We start from the raw sequence: 18,572 nt of genomic DNA, 5'->3' as shown, positions 1-18,572 counted from the left end.
CACACACATACATATATATACACTCCAAAGTCTAATTTAACTGTGGCTCCTCCAGGGAGGAGGTCATGTCTTTTCACCTCCCTAAACTCAGATGTCTGGTCTACAGTAGCAACTTCATGCATGTTTTTAATGAATTAATTAATTAATTAATTAACAAATAGATGTTAAGTTTTAATTTAAAATTTTCTGAATTATAATTATTATAAATATAATTATTATAAATTGCCTTTTACAAATTATTATTTTAGGCAAAATCCAACAGAAAGGCTGGGAAATCTGAAGAATGGAATAAATGACATTAAGAAACACAGGTACATAATTATTTCTTTGCCCCGAAAAATATAGAAATTTAGAGAACAATGTGGTACTTGCAAAAGCTTCTCTCAGGAGGCCACAAAGGTCCCTTTCCAGACTTTCAATTTTTTCTTTATGGTGCTTTGCTTTTTATCTGTGTTTTAGTAGATGTAGTTATAATAATCAATCTCAAAGTGATTTGTCTCATGCTGGAAATTCATATCAAGAATGACCGAAGTTACAAAAGAAGTTACAAAATCACGTCTTCAAGTCATAGCAAATTAACTTTTTATCCACTTCTGTCTTTATTATTCTTTTTATTATTATTATTATTATTTTTGACAGAGTCTCACCCTGTTGCCCAGGCTGGAGTGCAATGCCACGATCTTGGCTCATTGCAACCTCCACCTCCTGGGTTCAAATGACTCTCCTGCCCCAGCCTCCCGAGGAGCTGGGATTACAGGCGCCTGCCACCACACCCAGCTGATTTTTGTATTTTTAGTAGAGACAGGGTTTCACCATGTTGGCCAGGCTGGTCTCAAACTCCTGACCTCGTGATCCACCTGCCTCAGCCTCCCAAAGTGCTGGGATTATAGGCATGAGCCACCATGCCTGATCCTAGTATATATTTTTATTGATCTATACTAGCTGTACATATTTATTATACTTTGAAATATCAACTTGGAATCTGTGAAGGAATTACATTCTAATTTGGGCATTTAACTTGTAAGTAAAAGAAGATACCATTGTTGTTGCCAGTATTCAAGAGGATGGGTCACCTAAATCAACTGTGAAAAAGTATTCTATTTCAGGTTTAATTAATAATATATATTTATTTTAAATATAATTTTCCTTTGAATATCCTCAAATTCTGAACCCTCATGTTGTATTTTACTTTTTGGGTAATGGACATTGATTTCACTGGTTTCCACAGAACCTCAAACCATGCTTTATCCTTTTGCAGTAATCTGACATATACTTTTTCAGTTCTGTGAATTTTTAAAGCTGGCCTTCAGAACCGTTGATAACCTTCATAAGACGGCCTGTTGTGGGGTGGGGGGAGCGGGGAGGCATAGCATTAGGAGATATACCTAATGTAAACAATGAGTTAATGGGTGCAGCACACCAACGTGGCACATGTATACATATGTAACAAACCTGCACGTTGTGCACATGTACCCTAGAACTTAAAGTATAATAAAAAAAAAAAGACATCCTCTCTGATGTATTAAATATTCAAATGTGGCAGTTCAAACCTTCAGGTTTTGGCTTGTTAAATCAGTGCTTGGATAACTGCTGCCATCTTTAAGATGTTTTCATTTTGCTCATGATTCACAGATATAAAAAATTACCTTTAAGAATATGTAGATAGTGCAAAATACATTTGAGGCTTTTATTATTGAAATCCTTTGACTACACTGATATGTTCACTTTTAGAAATGAAAACACCGCATTCCTTTATAGATCTTTTCACTGAAGAATTAGGGGCACATCAACATGGTATGAAAATAAAGGGAGAAGGGCTATTGCTGAATAGAAATGCTATTCATGTTTCTTAACAGTAGCAGTACAGCTTCAAAACAAAAACAAAAAATCAACCTGCCAATTCTACTGTATGTGTTAATGAACTTACTTGAAATAAAGCCATGTATTCAATACTGTAAATTCATATTGAGCTCTGCCTTAAGGATATTTTTAGGAAGAAAGGGAGGGAGGAAACATAGGAAGGAAAGAAAGATAAAGACACGTGTAGATTTTATAGAATCAAAATGCTTGTAGTATTCTAATATTCTGTGCTACCCTTTGGATTGCCTTCAGCTGTAAAGCTCATTATTTGTCTTAGATTCTAATTTATTTTCTTCCAGCACTCCATGCTGTTATCACAATTTCTCTTCTCATCATAAAATGACACAGAAACACACTATTCATATTGAGGAAACAAGTGCTCTGTCAATTAAAGCCATTCTTCCAATATACATTCTTCCTTTCTCTCATTATAGAAGGGTCTTCATGTTTTGCTTTGGCATAGCTGGGAAATAGAAGTGGTATATCTGTTAACAGGCTCCAGCTTAGCTTTTACTTCTTCTTTATCTGAGGCTCATTTAAACGTAGCTGTCAAATTGTCATTAGATGCACATGCAAATTGCTGCTAAAGGATTTTCTCACCTTACCATAGTAATAAAGAATTTTGAATTTCCTTCCCTGTAGGGACTAATTTGTCTATTCCTTCTTAATAGGCAACATTGTCTTTGCTATATGTAATACAGACTCTGAGTGCAGAGTATAGAGTTGATTAATAAGATATACCAAATTTACAGTGTCTTCGGTTGTGTAAATGCTCAGAAGCATTTTTTCATCTATTTTCATAGTGCTTTTTAAGCTATAAAGCTGAAGGTGGGGAACATCAGAAAACTTGATCTTTCTCTCCAAATGGGAGTGTTTAAAAACCTTCCACAAGTCTTTAAGCTGCGTAGCTTCTCTACTCAGTATATTCTTAGAATTAAAAACAAACAAACAAACGAAAAAGCTTCTTTCTAAAGTTTGGCATCAGATTTTTCTCAGTCTCTTCTAAAGTAAAACTTTTTTTTCTTAGAGAACCAGTCACTTTAATTTTGTATTTTTTTCTTTTTTCTATTTGTCTCTCTTTTTTTTTTTATTATATTTTAAGTTTTAGGGTACATGTGCACAATGTGCAGGTTAGTTACATATGTATACCTGTGCCATGTTGGTGTGCTGCACCCAGTAACTCGTCATTTAACATTAGGTATATCTCCAAATGCCATACCTCCCCCCTCCCCCCACCCCACAACAGGCCCCAGTGTGTGATGTTCCCATTCCTGTGTCCATATGTTCTCATTGTTCAGTTCCCACCTATGAGTGAGAACATGTGGTATTTGGTTTTTTGTCCTTGCAATAGTTTGCTGAGAATGATGGTTTCCAGGTTCATCCATGTCCCTACAAAGGACTTCAACTCATTATTTTTTAGGGCTGCATAGTATTCCATGGTGTATAAGTGCCACATTTTCTTAATCCAGTCTATCATTGTTGGAAATTTGGGTTGGTTTCAAGTCTTTGCTATTGTGAATAGTGCCGCAATAAACATACGTGTGCATGTGTTTTTATAGCAGTATGATTTATAATCCTTTGGGTATATACCCAGTAATGGGATGGCTGGGTCAAATGGTATTTCTAGTTCTAGATCCCTGAGGAATCGCCACACTGACTTCCACAATGGTTGAACTAATTTACAGTCCCACCAACAGTGTAAAAGTGTTCCTATTTCTCCACATCCTTTCCAGCACCTGTTGTTTCCTGACTTTTTAATAATCGCCATTCTAACTGGGTGAAATGGTATCTCATTGTGGTTTTGATTTGCATTTCTCTGATGACCAGTGATGATGAGCATTTTTTCATGTGTCTTTATGTGTCTTTTGGCTGCATGAATGTCCTCTTTTGAGAAGTGTCTGTTCATATCCTTTGCCCACTTTTTGATGGGGTTGTTTGTTTTTTTCTTGTAAATTTGTTTGAGTTCATTGTAGATTCTGGATATTAGCCCTTTGTCAGATGGGTAGATTGCAGAAATTTTCTCCCATTCTGTAGGTTGCCTGTTCACTCTGATGGTAGTTTCTTTTGCTGTGCAGAAGCTCTTGAGTTTAATTAGATCCCATTTGTCAATTTTGGCTTTTGTTGCCATTGCTTGTGGTGTTTTAGACATTAAGTCCTTGCCCATGCCTATGTCCTGAATGGTAATGCCTAGGTTTTCTTCTAGGGTTTTTATGGTTTTAGGTCTAATGTGTAAGTCTTTAATCCATCTTGAATTAATTTTTGTATAAGGTGTAAGGAAGGGATCCAGTTACAGCTTTCTACATATAGCTAGCCAGTTTTCCCAGCACCATTTATTAAATAGGGAATCCTTTCCCCATTTCTTGTTTTTGTCAAGTTTGTCAAAGATCAGATGGTTGTAGATGTGCAGCATTATTTCTGACGGCTCTGTTCTGTTCCATTGATCTATATCTCTGTTTTGGTACCAGTACCATGCTGTTTTGGTTACTCTAGGCTTGTAGTATAGTTTGAAGTCAGGTAGCATGATGCCTCCAGCTTCATTCTTTTGGCTTAGGATTGACTTGGCAATGCGGGCTCTTTTTTGGTTCCATATGAACTTTAAAGTAGTTTTTTCCAATTCTGTGAAGAAAGTCATTGGTAGCTTGATGGGGATGGCATTGAATCTATAAATTACCTTGGGCAGTATGGCCATTTTCAAGATATTGATTCTTCCTACCCATGAGCATGTAATGTTCTTCCATTTGTTTGTATCTTCTTTTATTTCATTGAGCAGTAGTTTGTAGTTCTCCTTGAAGAGGTCCTTCAAATCCCTTGTAAGTTGGATTCCTAGGTATTTTATTCTCTTTGAAGCAACTGTGAATGGGAGTTCACTCATGATTTGACTCTCTGTTTGTCTGTTATTGGTGTATAAGAATACTTGTGATTTTTGCACATTGATTTTGTATCCTGAGGCTTTGCTGAAGTTGCCTATCAGCTTAAGGAGATTTTGGGCTGAGACGATGGGGTTTTCTAGATATACAGTCATGTCATCTGCAAATAGGGACAATTTGACTTCCTCTTTTCCTAATTGAATACCCTTTATTTCCTTCTCCTGCCTGATTGCCCTGGCCAGAACTTCCAACACTATGTTGAATAGGAGTGGTGAGAGAGGGCATCCCTGTCTTGTGCCCATTTTCAAAGGGAGTGCTTCCAGTTTTTGCCCATTCAGTATGATATTGGCTATGGGTTTGTCATAGATAGCTCTTATTATTTTGAGATACGTCCCATCAATACCTAATTTATTAAGAGTTTTTAGCATGAAGCATTGAATTTTGTCAAAGATCTTTTCTGCATCTATTGAGATAATCATATGGTTTTTGTCTTTGGTTCTGTTTATATGCTGGATTATGTTTATTGATTTGCATACGTTGAACCAGCCTTGCATCCCAGGGATGAAGCCCACTTGATCATGGTGGATAAGTTTTTTGATGTGCTGCTGGATTCGGTTTGCCAGTATTTTATTAAGGATTTTTGCATCTATGTTCATCAAGGATATTGGTCTAAAATTCTCTTTTTTTTTGTTGTGTCTCTGCCAGGCTTTGGTATTTTAAAACCATACAGTTGTATGTATCTGTCCATTCTATATTAAATAATCTTTCCCAGAAATAGCTACAGAGCTCTGCTATCTTGTGTCTAAGAGCTAATTTAAAACTAGGCACCAGTCATGTCTCCCAACACCTATCTTAAAAGAAGGCTGATATACTTGTAAGGTACAACTAAATCTTTCCTGACAGGAAGAGGAAACATTTGTTTCAGGTTCAGGCATACCTTGTTTTATCACACTTTGCTTTACTTACTCCACCTTGCAGATAGTTTATTTTTTACAAATTGAAGGTTTGTGATAACCCTGCATCAAGCAAGTCTATCAGGGCCATTTTTCCAACAACGTTTGCTCACTTTGTGTGTCTGTGTTACATTTTGGTAATTCTTACAATATTTTACACTTTTCATTATTTTTATATCTATTATAGTGATCTGTGATCAGTGATCTTTGATGTTAGTATTGTAATTTTGAGGGCATCACAAACTGCAGCCCTATAAGATGCCAAACTTCATCGATATATGTTGTGTGTTCTGATGACTTTATCGATGGCCCATTTTCCCATCTCTCCCTCTACTCAGACCTCCTTATTTCCTGAGACACAACAGTATTGAAATCAGGCCAATTAATAACCCTACAGTGGCCTCTAAGTATTCAAGTAAAAGAAACAGTCTCATGTCTCTCACTTTAAATAAAAAGCTGGAAATTATTAAGCTTAGTGAAGAAGGCATATCAAAAGCTGGGATAGACTGAAAGCTAGGCCTCCTGTGCCAATTAGTCAAGTTTTGAATCCAAAGGAAAATTTCTTGAAGGAAATTAAAGGTGTTACTCCAGTGAACACACATGTATTAGTCAGGGTTCTATAGAGGTATAGAACTAACGGAATAGATATATAAAAGGGAGTTTATTAAGTATTAACTCACGCAATCACAAGGTCCCACAAGAGGCTGTCTGCAGGCTGAGTAGCAAGGAGAGCCGTCTGAGTTCCAAAACTGAAGAACTTGGAGTCCGATATTCGAGGGCAAGAAGCATCCAGTAGAGGAGAAAGATGTAGACTGGGAGGCTAGGCCAGTCTCTCTTTCCACATTTTTCTGCCTGCTTATATTCTAGCCACACTGTCAGCTAATTAGATTGTGCCCACTGAGATTACGGGTGGGTCTGCCTTTCCCAGCCCACTAACACAAATGTTAATCTCTTTTGGCAACACCTTCACAAACACACCCAGGATCAATACTTCAATCCAATCAACTTGCCACTCATTATTAACCATCACAATGCACATGGTAAGAAAGCAAAACTGGCTTATTGCTGATATGGAACAAATTTTAGTAGTCTTTATAGAGATCAAACCAGACACAACATTTCTTTAACCCAAAGTCTAATCCAGAGCAAAATTCTAACCCTAGTCAACTCTATGAAGGCTGAGAGAGGTGAGGTAGCTGAAGAAGAAAAGTCAGAAGCTGTCAGAAATTGGTTCATGAAGTTTAAGAAAAAAAGCCATCTCCATAACTTAAAAGGGTAGGGTGAAGCAGCAAGTGCTGCTATAGAAGCTGCAGCAAGTTATCCAGAAGATTCAGCTAAGATCATTGATGAAACTGTCTACATAAACAACAGATTTTAAATGAAGAATAAATTGCCTTACATTGAAAGAAGATACTGTCTAGGATTTTCCTAGCTAGAGAGGAGAAGCTAATATCTAGCTTCAAATCTTCAAAGAACCGATTAACTCTCTTATTAGGAATGCAGCTGGTGACTTGAAGTCAGTGCTCATTTGCCATTCTAAAAATCCTAAGGCCCTTAAGAATGATGCTAAATCTACTCTGCCTGTGCTTCATAAATTGAACAAAGCCTGAATGACACCATATCTGTTTACAGAATGATTTACTGAATATTTTAAGCCTACTCTTGAGACCTACTGCTCAGAATAAAATGTTTCTTTCAAATATTACTGTTCATTGACAATGCACCTAGTCACCAAAGAGCTCTGATGGAAATGTACAAGGAGATTAATATATTTTCATGGCTGTTAACATCCATTCTGCAGCCCATGAACCAAGGAGTATTTATTTTTAATTTTAATGTTTTTGAGGGTCTCATTCTGTTACCCAGGCTGGAGTGCAGTGGCACAAACATGGCTCACTGCAGCCTAAACCTCAAGGAATAATTCTGACGAATTTAAAGTCTTGTTATTGAGAAATACATTTTGTAAGGCTATAGCTGCCATAGTGATTCCTTTGATGGCTCTGGGCAAAGTGAGTTGAAAACCTTCTGTAAAGAATTCACCATTCTAAATGCCATTATAAACATTTGTGATTTATCAGAGGAGGCTAAAATAGCAACATCAATAGGAGTCTGGAAAAAGTTGATCCTAACCCTCATAAATGGCTTTGAGAAGTTGAAGACTTAATTGGAGAAAGTAAATGCAGATGTGCTAGAAATAGCAATAGAACTCGAAATTTGAATTGAAGCCTGAACATACAACTGAATGTTGCAATCTAATGATGAAACTTGAACAGATGAGGAGTTGCTTCTTATGGATGAGCAAAGAAAGTGGTTTCTTGAAATCCAATCTACTTCTGGCAAAAATGCTGTGAACATTGTTGAAATGACAACAAATGATTTAAATATTACGTAAACTTACTTAGTTGATAATGTAGTAGCAGGGTTGGAAACAATTGACCTCAATTTATTTATTTATTTGATTATTTATTTATTTTAGAATCTCACTGTCACCCAGGCTGGAGTGCAGTGGTGTGATCAGGGCTTACTGCAGCCTTGAATTCCTGGGCTCAAGTGATCTTCCTGCCTTAGCCTCCTGAGTAGCTGGAACTGTGGGTGCATGCCACCATGTCTGGATAATTTTTTAACAATTTTTTTGTAGAGATGGGTGTCTTGCCATGTTACCCAAACTCCTGGCCTCAAGAGGTCCTCCCACATTAGCCTCCCAAAGTACTAGGATTGTAGGCATGAGCCACTATGCCCAGCCTAACCTCAGTTTTAAAAGAAGTTCTACTCTGCATAAAATGCTATCAAACAGTATCACATATTGTAGAGAAAATTTATGAAATGAAAAGTTAATCAATGCAGCAAACTTTATCATTGTCTTATTTTAATAAATTACCACAGCCACTCCAACCTTCAGCGACCCCTACCCTTGTCAGTCAGCAGCCATCAACACCAAGGCATGACCTTCCACCTTTTTGACCATAGCAAAAAGAATATGATTCATTGAAGGCTCAGATGATTGTTAGCATTTTTAGCAATAAAGTATTTTAAAATTACGTACATTTTTAGACATAATGCTGTTGTACACTTAATACACTGCAGTTTAGTTTAAACATAACTTTTATATGCACTGGGAACTCCAAAATTTGTGTGACTTGCCTTATTACAGTGGTTTGGATCTGAACCTTCAATATCTCCAAGGTATGCCTGTATTTTAACATTGTTTTTGATATTTCTAGTCTTTGAAATTACTTTCAAGAATAGGCTCTATGAGTCTTCTGAAATGAAGAAGCAGTTTATATGCGGTTGCTGCTAATATTTCTCTGGTGAATATTTTTTACACACCAGTGCATGCTGGCACTTGCATTACTTAAAATGTGGTTAGTGTCAAAAGGCCATGTGTTAAGTGAATAGCCATGCATGTTAAGTAAATACTGTGATAAGTCAGATTGTAACAAGTACTCTGTAAGCAACACATGGGCTGTTTGATTCAGTAGAGTGATGGTAATGATTTTTATTAATATTTATGAAGCACCTCGGGGTAGAGAGCATTGTAAAATATGTTAAAAGGAATTGTTGCCATATTTGGTGACAAAAGAAAAGAATCCATAGAACTGTGTACCTAGAAATCCCTAAAAGTGGAGGCTCAGTCTATGCAAAAAAGCAATGGGTAGAACAAAGAGAGGACTTCTGTGGTTTTACAGCAAGGGCAGAGGAGGGATATAAAACAGCTGGGTTGCTGTCTGACTCTCACTTTTTGACTGGAGTTTCAGCAGCTTATGGCAAAATGATATTTTGGTTTAGAATAGCATCTGAAATGGAATGCACTAGAGTCTGCTCTCTCTGTTTTTCGTTCCTTTTCTATTGCTAAGCTTAGACTTGTAATAGGAAATCCAGTCAAGCACTAAACCAAACCCAAGTCTGGGGATGAGAAGAGAGTGAGAAAGGTGGAAGAGCCTAACTTCTGGTACGGCCAACAGACAGAGCAATGTGACAGCCTCCTGAAAGTCTCCCTGCCTTTAATCACAGGGACGCATCACCATTCCATTCTGGTCCCTGTGGTCTTTATCTCTAAAGCAGCCAGAAGTATCTTTTGAGAAGTAGCTTGTGTCATTTACTTAGAGCTTTCTGATTCTTTCACTACATGTAGAAATCTTGATTCCTTACTGTGCCTGCAAAGCTGTACGTGATCTAGCCTCTGGCTCTCTCTCAGACATCATTTTTTTTTTTTCTAGTTTCCTCTGCATTCACTATACTTCAGCTCATTCCTTCCATCTGGAAGGGCTTTGCCACAGATCTTCCCATGGTTCCCCCTTCTCTTCATTCTGGCTCTTTCAAATATCACTTTTTCAAATACTTCCCTAGCTATAAGCAGCCCCTCCCAACCTGTTCCTATTCCCATCATCACCTACCACTTTATTCTCTTTTATCTTCCTTGTACTTACTACTATCTGAAATTAATTTAATAATTTATATTGTTTACTTGACTTCTTTCTATCACCTCCCAGCAAAATAAAAGCATCTTAAAACCTTCCACAAGTCTTTAAGGGGTGTAGCTTCTCTACTCAGTATATTCTTAGAATTAAAAAACAAACAAACAAACAAATTTCTTTCTAAAGTTTGGCATCAGATTTTCTCAGTCCCTTCTAAAGTAAAACTTTTTTTTTCTTAGAGAGCTAGTCACTTTAATTTTGTATTTAAAAACAATACAGTTGTATGTATCTGTCCATTCTATATTAAATAATCTTTCCCAAAAATAGCTACAGAGCTCTGCTATCTTGTATCTAAGAGCTAATTTAAAACTAGGCACCAGTCATGTCTCCCAACACCTACCTTAAAAGAAGGCTGATATACTTGTAGGGTACAACTAAATCTTTCCTGACAGGAAGAGGAAACATTTGTTTCAGTTACAGGCATACTTTATTTGATCGCACTTTGCTTTACTTACTGCACCTTGCAGATATTTTATCTTTTACAAATTGAAGGTTTGTGATAACCCTGCATCAAGCAAGTCTATCAGGGCCATTTTTTGTTGCCTGAGACCAAGTTGACTTTCCATAAATATTGGTTGGCTGGCTGAGCTGACCTCAGTGTGCCAGTAGAAAAGATCAGTGGCTATAGAACAGCATGATTTCATGTTCTTGTTATAAGATCCTGAGAAACAGAGTAGATTGTTTCTATTCAAGAGAAATGAGGCCTCCTGACTCCTGGTGTTATATTTCTAGACCATCAAGCTTGAAATATATGCTTGAAATATACGAAGATCAGATCAGCCCTTTTAGATTAACGATGTGTAAGCAATGATGAAAGAACTTCTGCTTAATCCCATATTTTCACAGATTACTGTAAAATACTTTTTCTGCTTAAGTGTGTTCCTTTGCAGAGTCATTCAATCACTCAACAAAAATTTATTGAGCCCCTGTCCCATATCAAGCACTACTTCAAGTGTTGGGGCACAGAGAAAAGGAAATAGATAAAAATCTCTGCCCTCATGGAGCTTGCTTTCTAGTGGGGAGATAGAAAGTAAACAGGATAACTAAGTCAAGTAGTATATTAGATAGCTATAGATGCTAAGGGGGTAAAATAAAGTAGGGAAGGAGGATAAGAAGCTTGTGTGTGTGTGTGTGTGTGTGTGTGTTTGTGTGTGTTGGTGGGGGAGAGTTTCAATTTTAGATTGGATGGCCAAAGAAGATCTCACTGAGATGAACGTTGAGAAGGGACATGAAGGTGTTGAGAGAATAAGACATGGAAATCTAGAGAAAGAACAATCCAGCCTTGAGTACAAAGGCCTTAAAGTGGAAACAACCCTAGTTGGTTAGGAGAATAGTGAGAAGATAAATGAGTTAAGGGAGAAAGAAAGAGAAAAGTAAAACAGTGGTAAGGTAATGGAAGGATGGTGGTAGAAACAATGATTTTATAAAGCCTTGTCGGTTACAGCAAAGACATGGAACAGACTTTGCCTTTTACACTGAGTAAGATGGAAAAGGTGGGGAAGTATTGAACCGAGGCATGTTGTGACCTGACTTATGCTATAAACGACCAATCTTGCTGCTAAGTTATCTCCAGCACAAAAGTAGGGCTGGTTCCTTGCTAGTAGAGTGAAGGTATTGAAGACTGGCCAGATACTGAATATAGATAGAATGTGAAGCTAGCACTGACAGGATTTGCTCATGGACTCAGGTAGGATATAAGACAAAGAACAACTACAAGAGCTTTGGTTTGAGCAACTGGAAGAATTGAGATGAGGTTGGTGGAGAAAATTTTAAGCTTCTGTTTGGATGTGATACATGCCAGATGCCTATTAGACATCTAATTGTGAGAAGATGAATAAGAATTGTAGACCTTAGACCCTGATGGAGGGGTCTTGGTTGGAAATAGAAATTTCGGAATAATTAGTGTATAAGTGCTATTTAAAGCCATGGCAGATAACTTGACATGCTAATAGTTTATCATCCAAGTAATATTCCTTTTTGTCCTCTCTTTCTCTCTTTCTCCGTTCCTTCCTTCCTTCTTTCCTTCCTTCCTTTCTTTCTCATTTCTCAGGTGGTTAAATGGTTTTAATTGGGAGGGACTGAAAGCACGGAGCCTTCCATCACCTTTGCAAAGAGAGGTATTGTATTTATTGTATTAATTTTTTATTTTTTTCCCAGGGATTTGTTTTTGTACACAGATTTTAGATGTATGTGTATGTATATGCCCATAACAGATTTTGGGTGTTTTTTTAAAAGCAGTTTTTATTTTAAATTAAGTGAATTTGTCTTAGTAATTGTGATTATAGAGACTAAATAGTACTGCCTAGTTGACGGACATTAACTTACCTATCAAGAACCAAATACACGTCAGTGCCACTTAAGTCCCAAAGTAGTCAGTGTTGTTCAGGCTGACAAGTGACTGTAGAAATTTGACGTGAACAATGTATGAAACTTAAAATTTTCTAATAGCCATTTTGAAAAGGTGAAAATAATTTTAATTATCATACCTCCAAAATGTTATTTCAATATGTAATCAATATAAAATATTAGTGAGATAGGTTATGTTTATTTTTCCATACTAAATTTTCTAAATCCCAAGTGAATTTTACTGTTACAGCACATCTCAGTTCAGATGAGCGACATTTCAAGTGCTCAGTCACTTCGTGTTACTAACGGTTTTGTTATTGGATAGCGCAGCTCTAGAGGCAGCAGAACTTCAGCTAACATGGGAGGAAGAATGACTCAGGAATGATCTAGGTCAACATACTACTAAGTTTATGTTAGTGTTTTTTCCAAAAGATTGCGAAGATCTATATTTCCTCTTATACATTGGTAGATTGCTATCTGACTTTTTTTCATCAAAGTGTAGTTGTGGAGAATATGATTTCCAGTATGTTGTAAATGTTGATATTTTAAAATAAAACACTAGGCCAGGCATGGTGGCTCACGCCTGTAATCCTAGCACTTTGGGAGGCTGAGGCAGGCGGATCATGGGGTCAGGAGATCGAGACCATCTTGGCTAACATGGTGAAACCCTGTCTCTACTAAAAATACAAAAAAATTAGCCGGGCGTGGTGACGGGCGCCTGTAGTCCCAGCTACTCGGGAGGCTGAGGCAGGAGAATGATGTGAACTCAGGAGGTGGAGCTTGCAGTGAGCCAAGATCACACCACTGCACTCCAGCCTGGACGACAGAGCGAGACTCCGTCTCAAAAAAAATAATAATAAAAATAAAATAAAACACTACCGTTACTTCATTCCTTTAAATATATTTACTATAATCTAAATACATTGAGATTTAATACCTATCTGCCACTTATAAAGTTTGGGCAGAAATATTGTATCACTCCTTTTCATCGTATCATCATATTTTCATTCTATGTTCCCTATAAGATTTCATCCTAACGTAAAATGCTTCTATGCTTGACAATCTTTCTTGATCATTCTTTAAATGCCTTTAAATTTTAGATTTAAAATTTGTGATAACACCAATATTCTGAATTCTATTGTAATTACATTTTTATGGCATGCAGTGTCAAATGGCATAAATATATTATGAATATCTAAAGGTAATTATTAAATAAACATTTTTTGAGAAGAAATTATTTCATGTACCTATGGATAGATATTATTTATTAGAAGAATGGGATCAGATTCAGCATCAATTCTATTCCTTTTTAAAATTATTGTTATGCAGATACAAGTTCTAAGAGTTGTGTTCTCACATATATAAGTGGGAATGGAGGGTTTTATTACAGCGATGTCACTTTGAGCTCCTTCTGAACGATCTCTAGCTCTGTTCCTCCACCACATTATGATCTATCATAAATAATATTTTTAATGATTTTTCAGCTGATTATTCAATTAGGCATTACTTACATTTGTTTGAAAGCAGAGTTAGAAATCATTTTATTTGTGAAATAATTTAATACCAGCATAATTTCACTCTCTCAACAGGGTCATTAATATTTTGAATTGTTCCTTTTTTGGCATTCTGAATACTTTATATGGATCAATTAACCATAAAAAATTTCAGGATTGGTGAGAAACTTATACAATGGAAGAAGAATGCTAGCAGATTTCGATTTTAAAAGAGTTTTCAATTAAAAAAATAAATAGACATTATTTCTGTCACTTTTTTTTTTTTTTTCTGAGACAAAGTCTCACTGTGTTACCCAGGCTGGAGTGCAGTGGTGTGATCTCAGCTCACTGCAACCTTCACCTCTCAGGTTCAAGTGATTCTCCTGCCTCAGCCTCCAAAGTAGATGGGATCACAGGTGTGTGCCACCATGCCAAACTGATTTTTGTATTTCTAGTAGAGATGGAGTTTCACCACATTGTCCAGGCTGGTCTCGAACTCCTGACTTCAGGTGATCTGCCTGTCTCGGCCTCCTAAAGTGCTGGGATTGCAGGCGTGAGCCACAGCGCCTGGCCTATTTCTGAACTTTTTCTTTAGGAAAACTCCTCATGCCAGGTAGTTACTATTGAATGTTATCTGATGACCAAATCTATTTGGTTGTAAAGAGAAGATCTCATGAGGCTGAGACTAGGACTCAAGAATGATAATTGGTCATTTTTTTCTTGTATGTAACTTCCAAGTGGTTGCTGTATGAAATCAGTGTTCTGAAATAAAAAACATTACCCATATGTGATAGCATGCTTGGTCAACATTATTCTTCCTTTTGTTTTAATTATTTCTATATTAGCTCAATGGACCCATAGATCACAGCTACTTTGACAAATATCCTCCTGAAAAGGGAATGCCTCCAGACGAGCTATCAGGCTGGGATAAAGACTTCTGACAGAAGAAAAGTTGATTACTGCCTGTACACTACAGAAGAGGACCTCAAGGATCAATAATCCAACACATTATTTTCTTTTCAGAGTATTATAATATCTTTGGAAGACCATTAGGGAAAAGAAATTCCTGCACAAGGGGAAGAGGAGAATGGTATGGATGTGGTTCTGAGTTATAGTGTCTCATTTAGATGCTGTGAATTATTGATGTATTACATTATTTGCTTTTCTCAACTGCTAGAGGCTATCCCATTTTCTTTTCCACAATCAGAGCCATTTTTGTTAAAGTGGCAGTTTTTTCTGCAATCTATTGTTCCATTCCAATCATATCCTTCTCGTTTGAGTACTACTAACGTTTAAAAAGGGTCTTGCCCTTGAATAACTAAGTCATACAAATAGAAGGAAAAACAATGGTGAATTTTGGAGAGCTCCCCAGCTCTCAGCAACTTCATATAAGCATGATGGTATCTTAAAATGGTGGTTTGCAGAAAGCATGGTAGCCAACAGAACCTCCTGACTTTCACCTGCTTTTAACCTGAAAATATATTAATATGCCTCTGACATGAGTCCAGGGAGAGGCAAGATTGAGCAATAGTCAGTGGCACCTTTTCCTAAAGTAACTGAATCAATCAATCCAATCAGGTAATTATTTTCTATTGGGGAACTTAGAAAAAAAAGTAAAGCAAGAAATATTTTCTCTCCTTTATGATCAGTGATACCTTAGAGACTTTTCAAAAGTCCTTGTTAAAGATAGTCACAATGTGTGGTTAAATGATGCTAAAATATTTTCACAACCAGAGTAGAAAATGTCCTGGAACAAAATTGTGAAGGCTTTTCCCTCCCAGTAAATAGAAAGGAAGATATATTCTAATAGGTAAGACTGCTAACTCTTTGAAAATCTGAGGTATTTTGAAAAATTCTGTGATTGTTGCTATTAATAAACCAAAATTGTATAGAATCATCGTTACTTTTTAATATAAATCCCATTGACAAATGTTGATGCACTGTAATCACTGCTGAGTTAATAGCTCTTTTTAAAGACATCTGAGTCATGGATGTGTTTATAAATTTAGATTGTTAAGACAGGCAAGCCACCGGAAAAGTGATAGGATTTCAGAAGTAAAAGGGACAACAGCATTCCTCCTATCCCTTCCTTGCAATCTCCCAAATAATAAATAGGATAGTTTCAATAGCATGGGACCTAGTACCTAAGAAGTTTGCTGATGAATGGTTGTATGTATTGACCACGAGCATTCCCTTACCCTCCTTCCAAAATGAATAAGAAGCAGAGACTTTTCTGTATTTTTTAAATCTAGCAGAGTAAAAATACTGTATAAGTTCTGGGATTATTCAAGCTTCTGGTTATATTTTCATATGATAATGTTCTATGTCAAGAGGAACCTTTACCCAGTCCCCACTCATAATTTCCTCATCCAGAAAAAAGCCAGCTATATGCTTCCTTAATGAGTTAAGCTAGACAAGTGAAGCCCAATCCAGAAAGGTGCATCCTTAACAAATTAGATTTCCACATTTATAATCCTTTTGCTGAACCAAAGAGTTTTTGTTTCCTGGAGCTGTATTTTTAAAGATTATGTATTGTACATAGAATAATCATTTTTAATAGGATTGACATAACCTGCTTAAAGAATTTCTAAGAGTTTTTAAAGATTTTTATTTGAATTTGGTTTGTTTGTACTGTATGTTTTTCCATGTATATATTTTTAAATTACCAACCTATAAAGATAGAAAATTTATGTATTGGGTGGATATTAGAACTGTACAGTTATAATAGGAATGATATTCTCAAAGCAGATTAATAGTTGTAATTTTTAAAACCCTACATATATAGAAATAACCAAGTTAGAGTACTACAGGTTTATTTTTCCTGTGATTGACCATGTCAATGTGTTATCCTCCCACGTGATTTTTTATTGTTTCCTTAGAGTACTTTAAAAGATGAAGAAATGAGAGACTGAACCATTGAATAATCCCAACTCCGCTATTTCCTGACTGAGTGACTTTGGGAAAGTGATTTAGCTTTTTTGAGTACTAGCTTTCTCATTCATAGAAAAAGGCAGAGTAAAGTAATATTTACTTTAGAGGCTTGTTTCAGGGATTAAGTTATGTAGAGAGTCTTTTGCCCGGTGTCTCTGAGATAACCATTGCTGCATAGACGGGAGCTACTGTTACTGTCTCTATTAAAATTAAAGGGGCCTTAATAACCATTTAGTCCATCTTATGTATCATTGGTATCTGTATGCAGAATTGTACTTATCAAATCCAGTATCTGTCATTTTTTTTTCTTTTAAATCATGAAGTAAAAATGATTGATCAAAAACTTCGGTGTATGAGATGAAGGGTTAACCCTCACTAAAGTGAAGTGCTTCATTAAGTTAACCTAAATTTTAATTTTTATGAATTAAAGATACACACATACAGGGAAATATGGAAAATTACCCTCATATATGCATACCCATCATTTTCCTAATCATTAAATCATTCCCAATCTCTCTTGTTAGGATGTAAACTTAATTTTTCATCCTTGAGCTTCTTCCAAGTGTGACCAACTTTTCATAATTATAAGTCCTTAATGCTTTCTTTAAATATAAACACATCTGAAGAAAAGACAGTGTAGTAGTGAAAAGTAAGAGATTTAGAGAAGAAGAAAAAAAAAAAAAAAACCTGGGCTTGAATTCCAGCTCTGCCCAGATTTGTGTAACCTTGAACATTAAACCTCAGCTTTACTCTTCTGGAACTTGGAGATATACATTTAAAGCTTTGAAATCTTGTGCCAGAATATTATTACTAGTAAGTCATTTGTAATAAACATTTGAAAATAAGTATATATGTATATTTCTTTGGGCACAATGACAAATCCTTGTTCTTTATTGCTAGGCATTGTACTAGGAGTATTTATATCTATTAAGTCATTCACACAAGATACTAAAATAATTATAAACACACAGATAGTTGACTTTATTCAAAAATTTTTTATTTATTGGCCTTAAATATGCATTTTTTTTACAAAGAGATGCTCATTTTATTTTATTTTTAAATTACCTGAGGGATCCAGTATGATGATGATGATAATGATGATGGTGATGATGATGATGATTTTATATCTTTCTCTTGTTTAAAAATTCTACATTCAGGGCGCACATGCATGTTTGTTACTTGGGTATATTGCATAATGGTGGTGATTTGGTTTTCAGTGTACCCATCACCCAAATTTAAATACACATTTTATTCACAATTTAGCTCTGATGGTTTTGCATGGCTTAGTCCCAGTTGTTATAACTGTGTAACAAATTACCCCAAAACTTAGTTGCTTAGAACAACCATTTTGTTACTCTCCTAGATTTCGTGGGTCAGGAATTCAGACAACACATGACAAGGATGGCTTGTCTCTGCACCACAATATCTGGGGAACCAGGTGGAAAGACTCAAAGACTAACGGTGACTCAGTGGCTAGGAGCTAGAATTACCTGAAGCCTTGTTCACTCACATATCTGCTACCTGGCTGGGACTTCTCAAAGACAGGACTTAGGACCAGGTTGCCTACACATACCTTTTCCATAGCTTGGATTCCTCACATAATGGCATCCTTAAACTAGTCAAACTTCTCTTGTGGCTCCTACAGTG

The 18,572-nt window shown here is 36.3% G+C and overlaps 1 protein-coding gene across 5 annotated transcripts in view; it reads left to right on the top strand.

Moving 5' to 3' along the window:
• Window positions 1–17,374, top strand: part of PRKG2 (protein kinase cGMP-dependent 2) — a 120,876-nt gene extending 103,502 nt beyond the window's left edge. For all 5 annotated transcript variants that reach the window (XM_063663796.1, XM_054486361.2, XM_054486360.2 and 2 more), the window contains exons 17-19: window positions 249–311; window positions 12,206–12,272; window positions 14,840–17,374. In XM_063663796.1, coding sequence (XP_063519866.1) covers window positions 249–311; window positions 12,206–12,272; window positions 14,840–14,935 — 226 coding nt within the window. In that variant the 3' untranslated portion in view covers window positions 14,936–17,374. The remainder of the gene's footprint in view (window positions 1–248; window positions 312–12,205; window positions 12,273–14,839) is intronic.
• Window positions 17,375–18,572: the final 1,198 nt, after the last annotated feature.

This window comes from Pongo pygmaeus, chromosome 3 (genome assembly GCF_028885625.2).
Source record: "Pongo pygmaeus isolate AG05252 chromosome 3, NHGRI_mPonPyg2-v2.0_pri, whole genome shotgun sequence".
NCBI classification, from domain to species: domain Eukaryota; kingdom Metazoa; phylum Chordata; class Mammalia; order Primates; family Hominidae; genus Pongo; species Pongo pygmaeus.
This window is presented reverse-complemented; position numbering and strand designations above follow the sequence as displayed.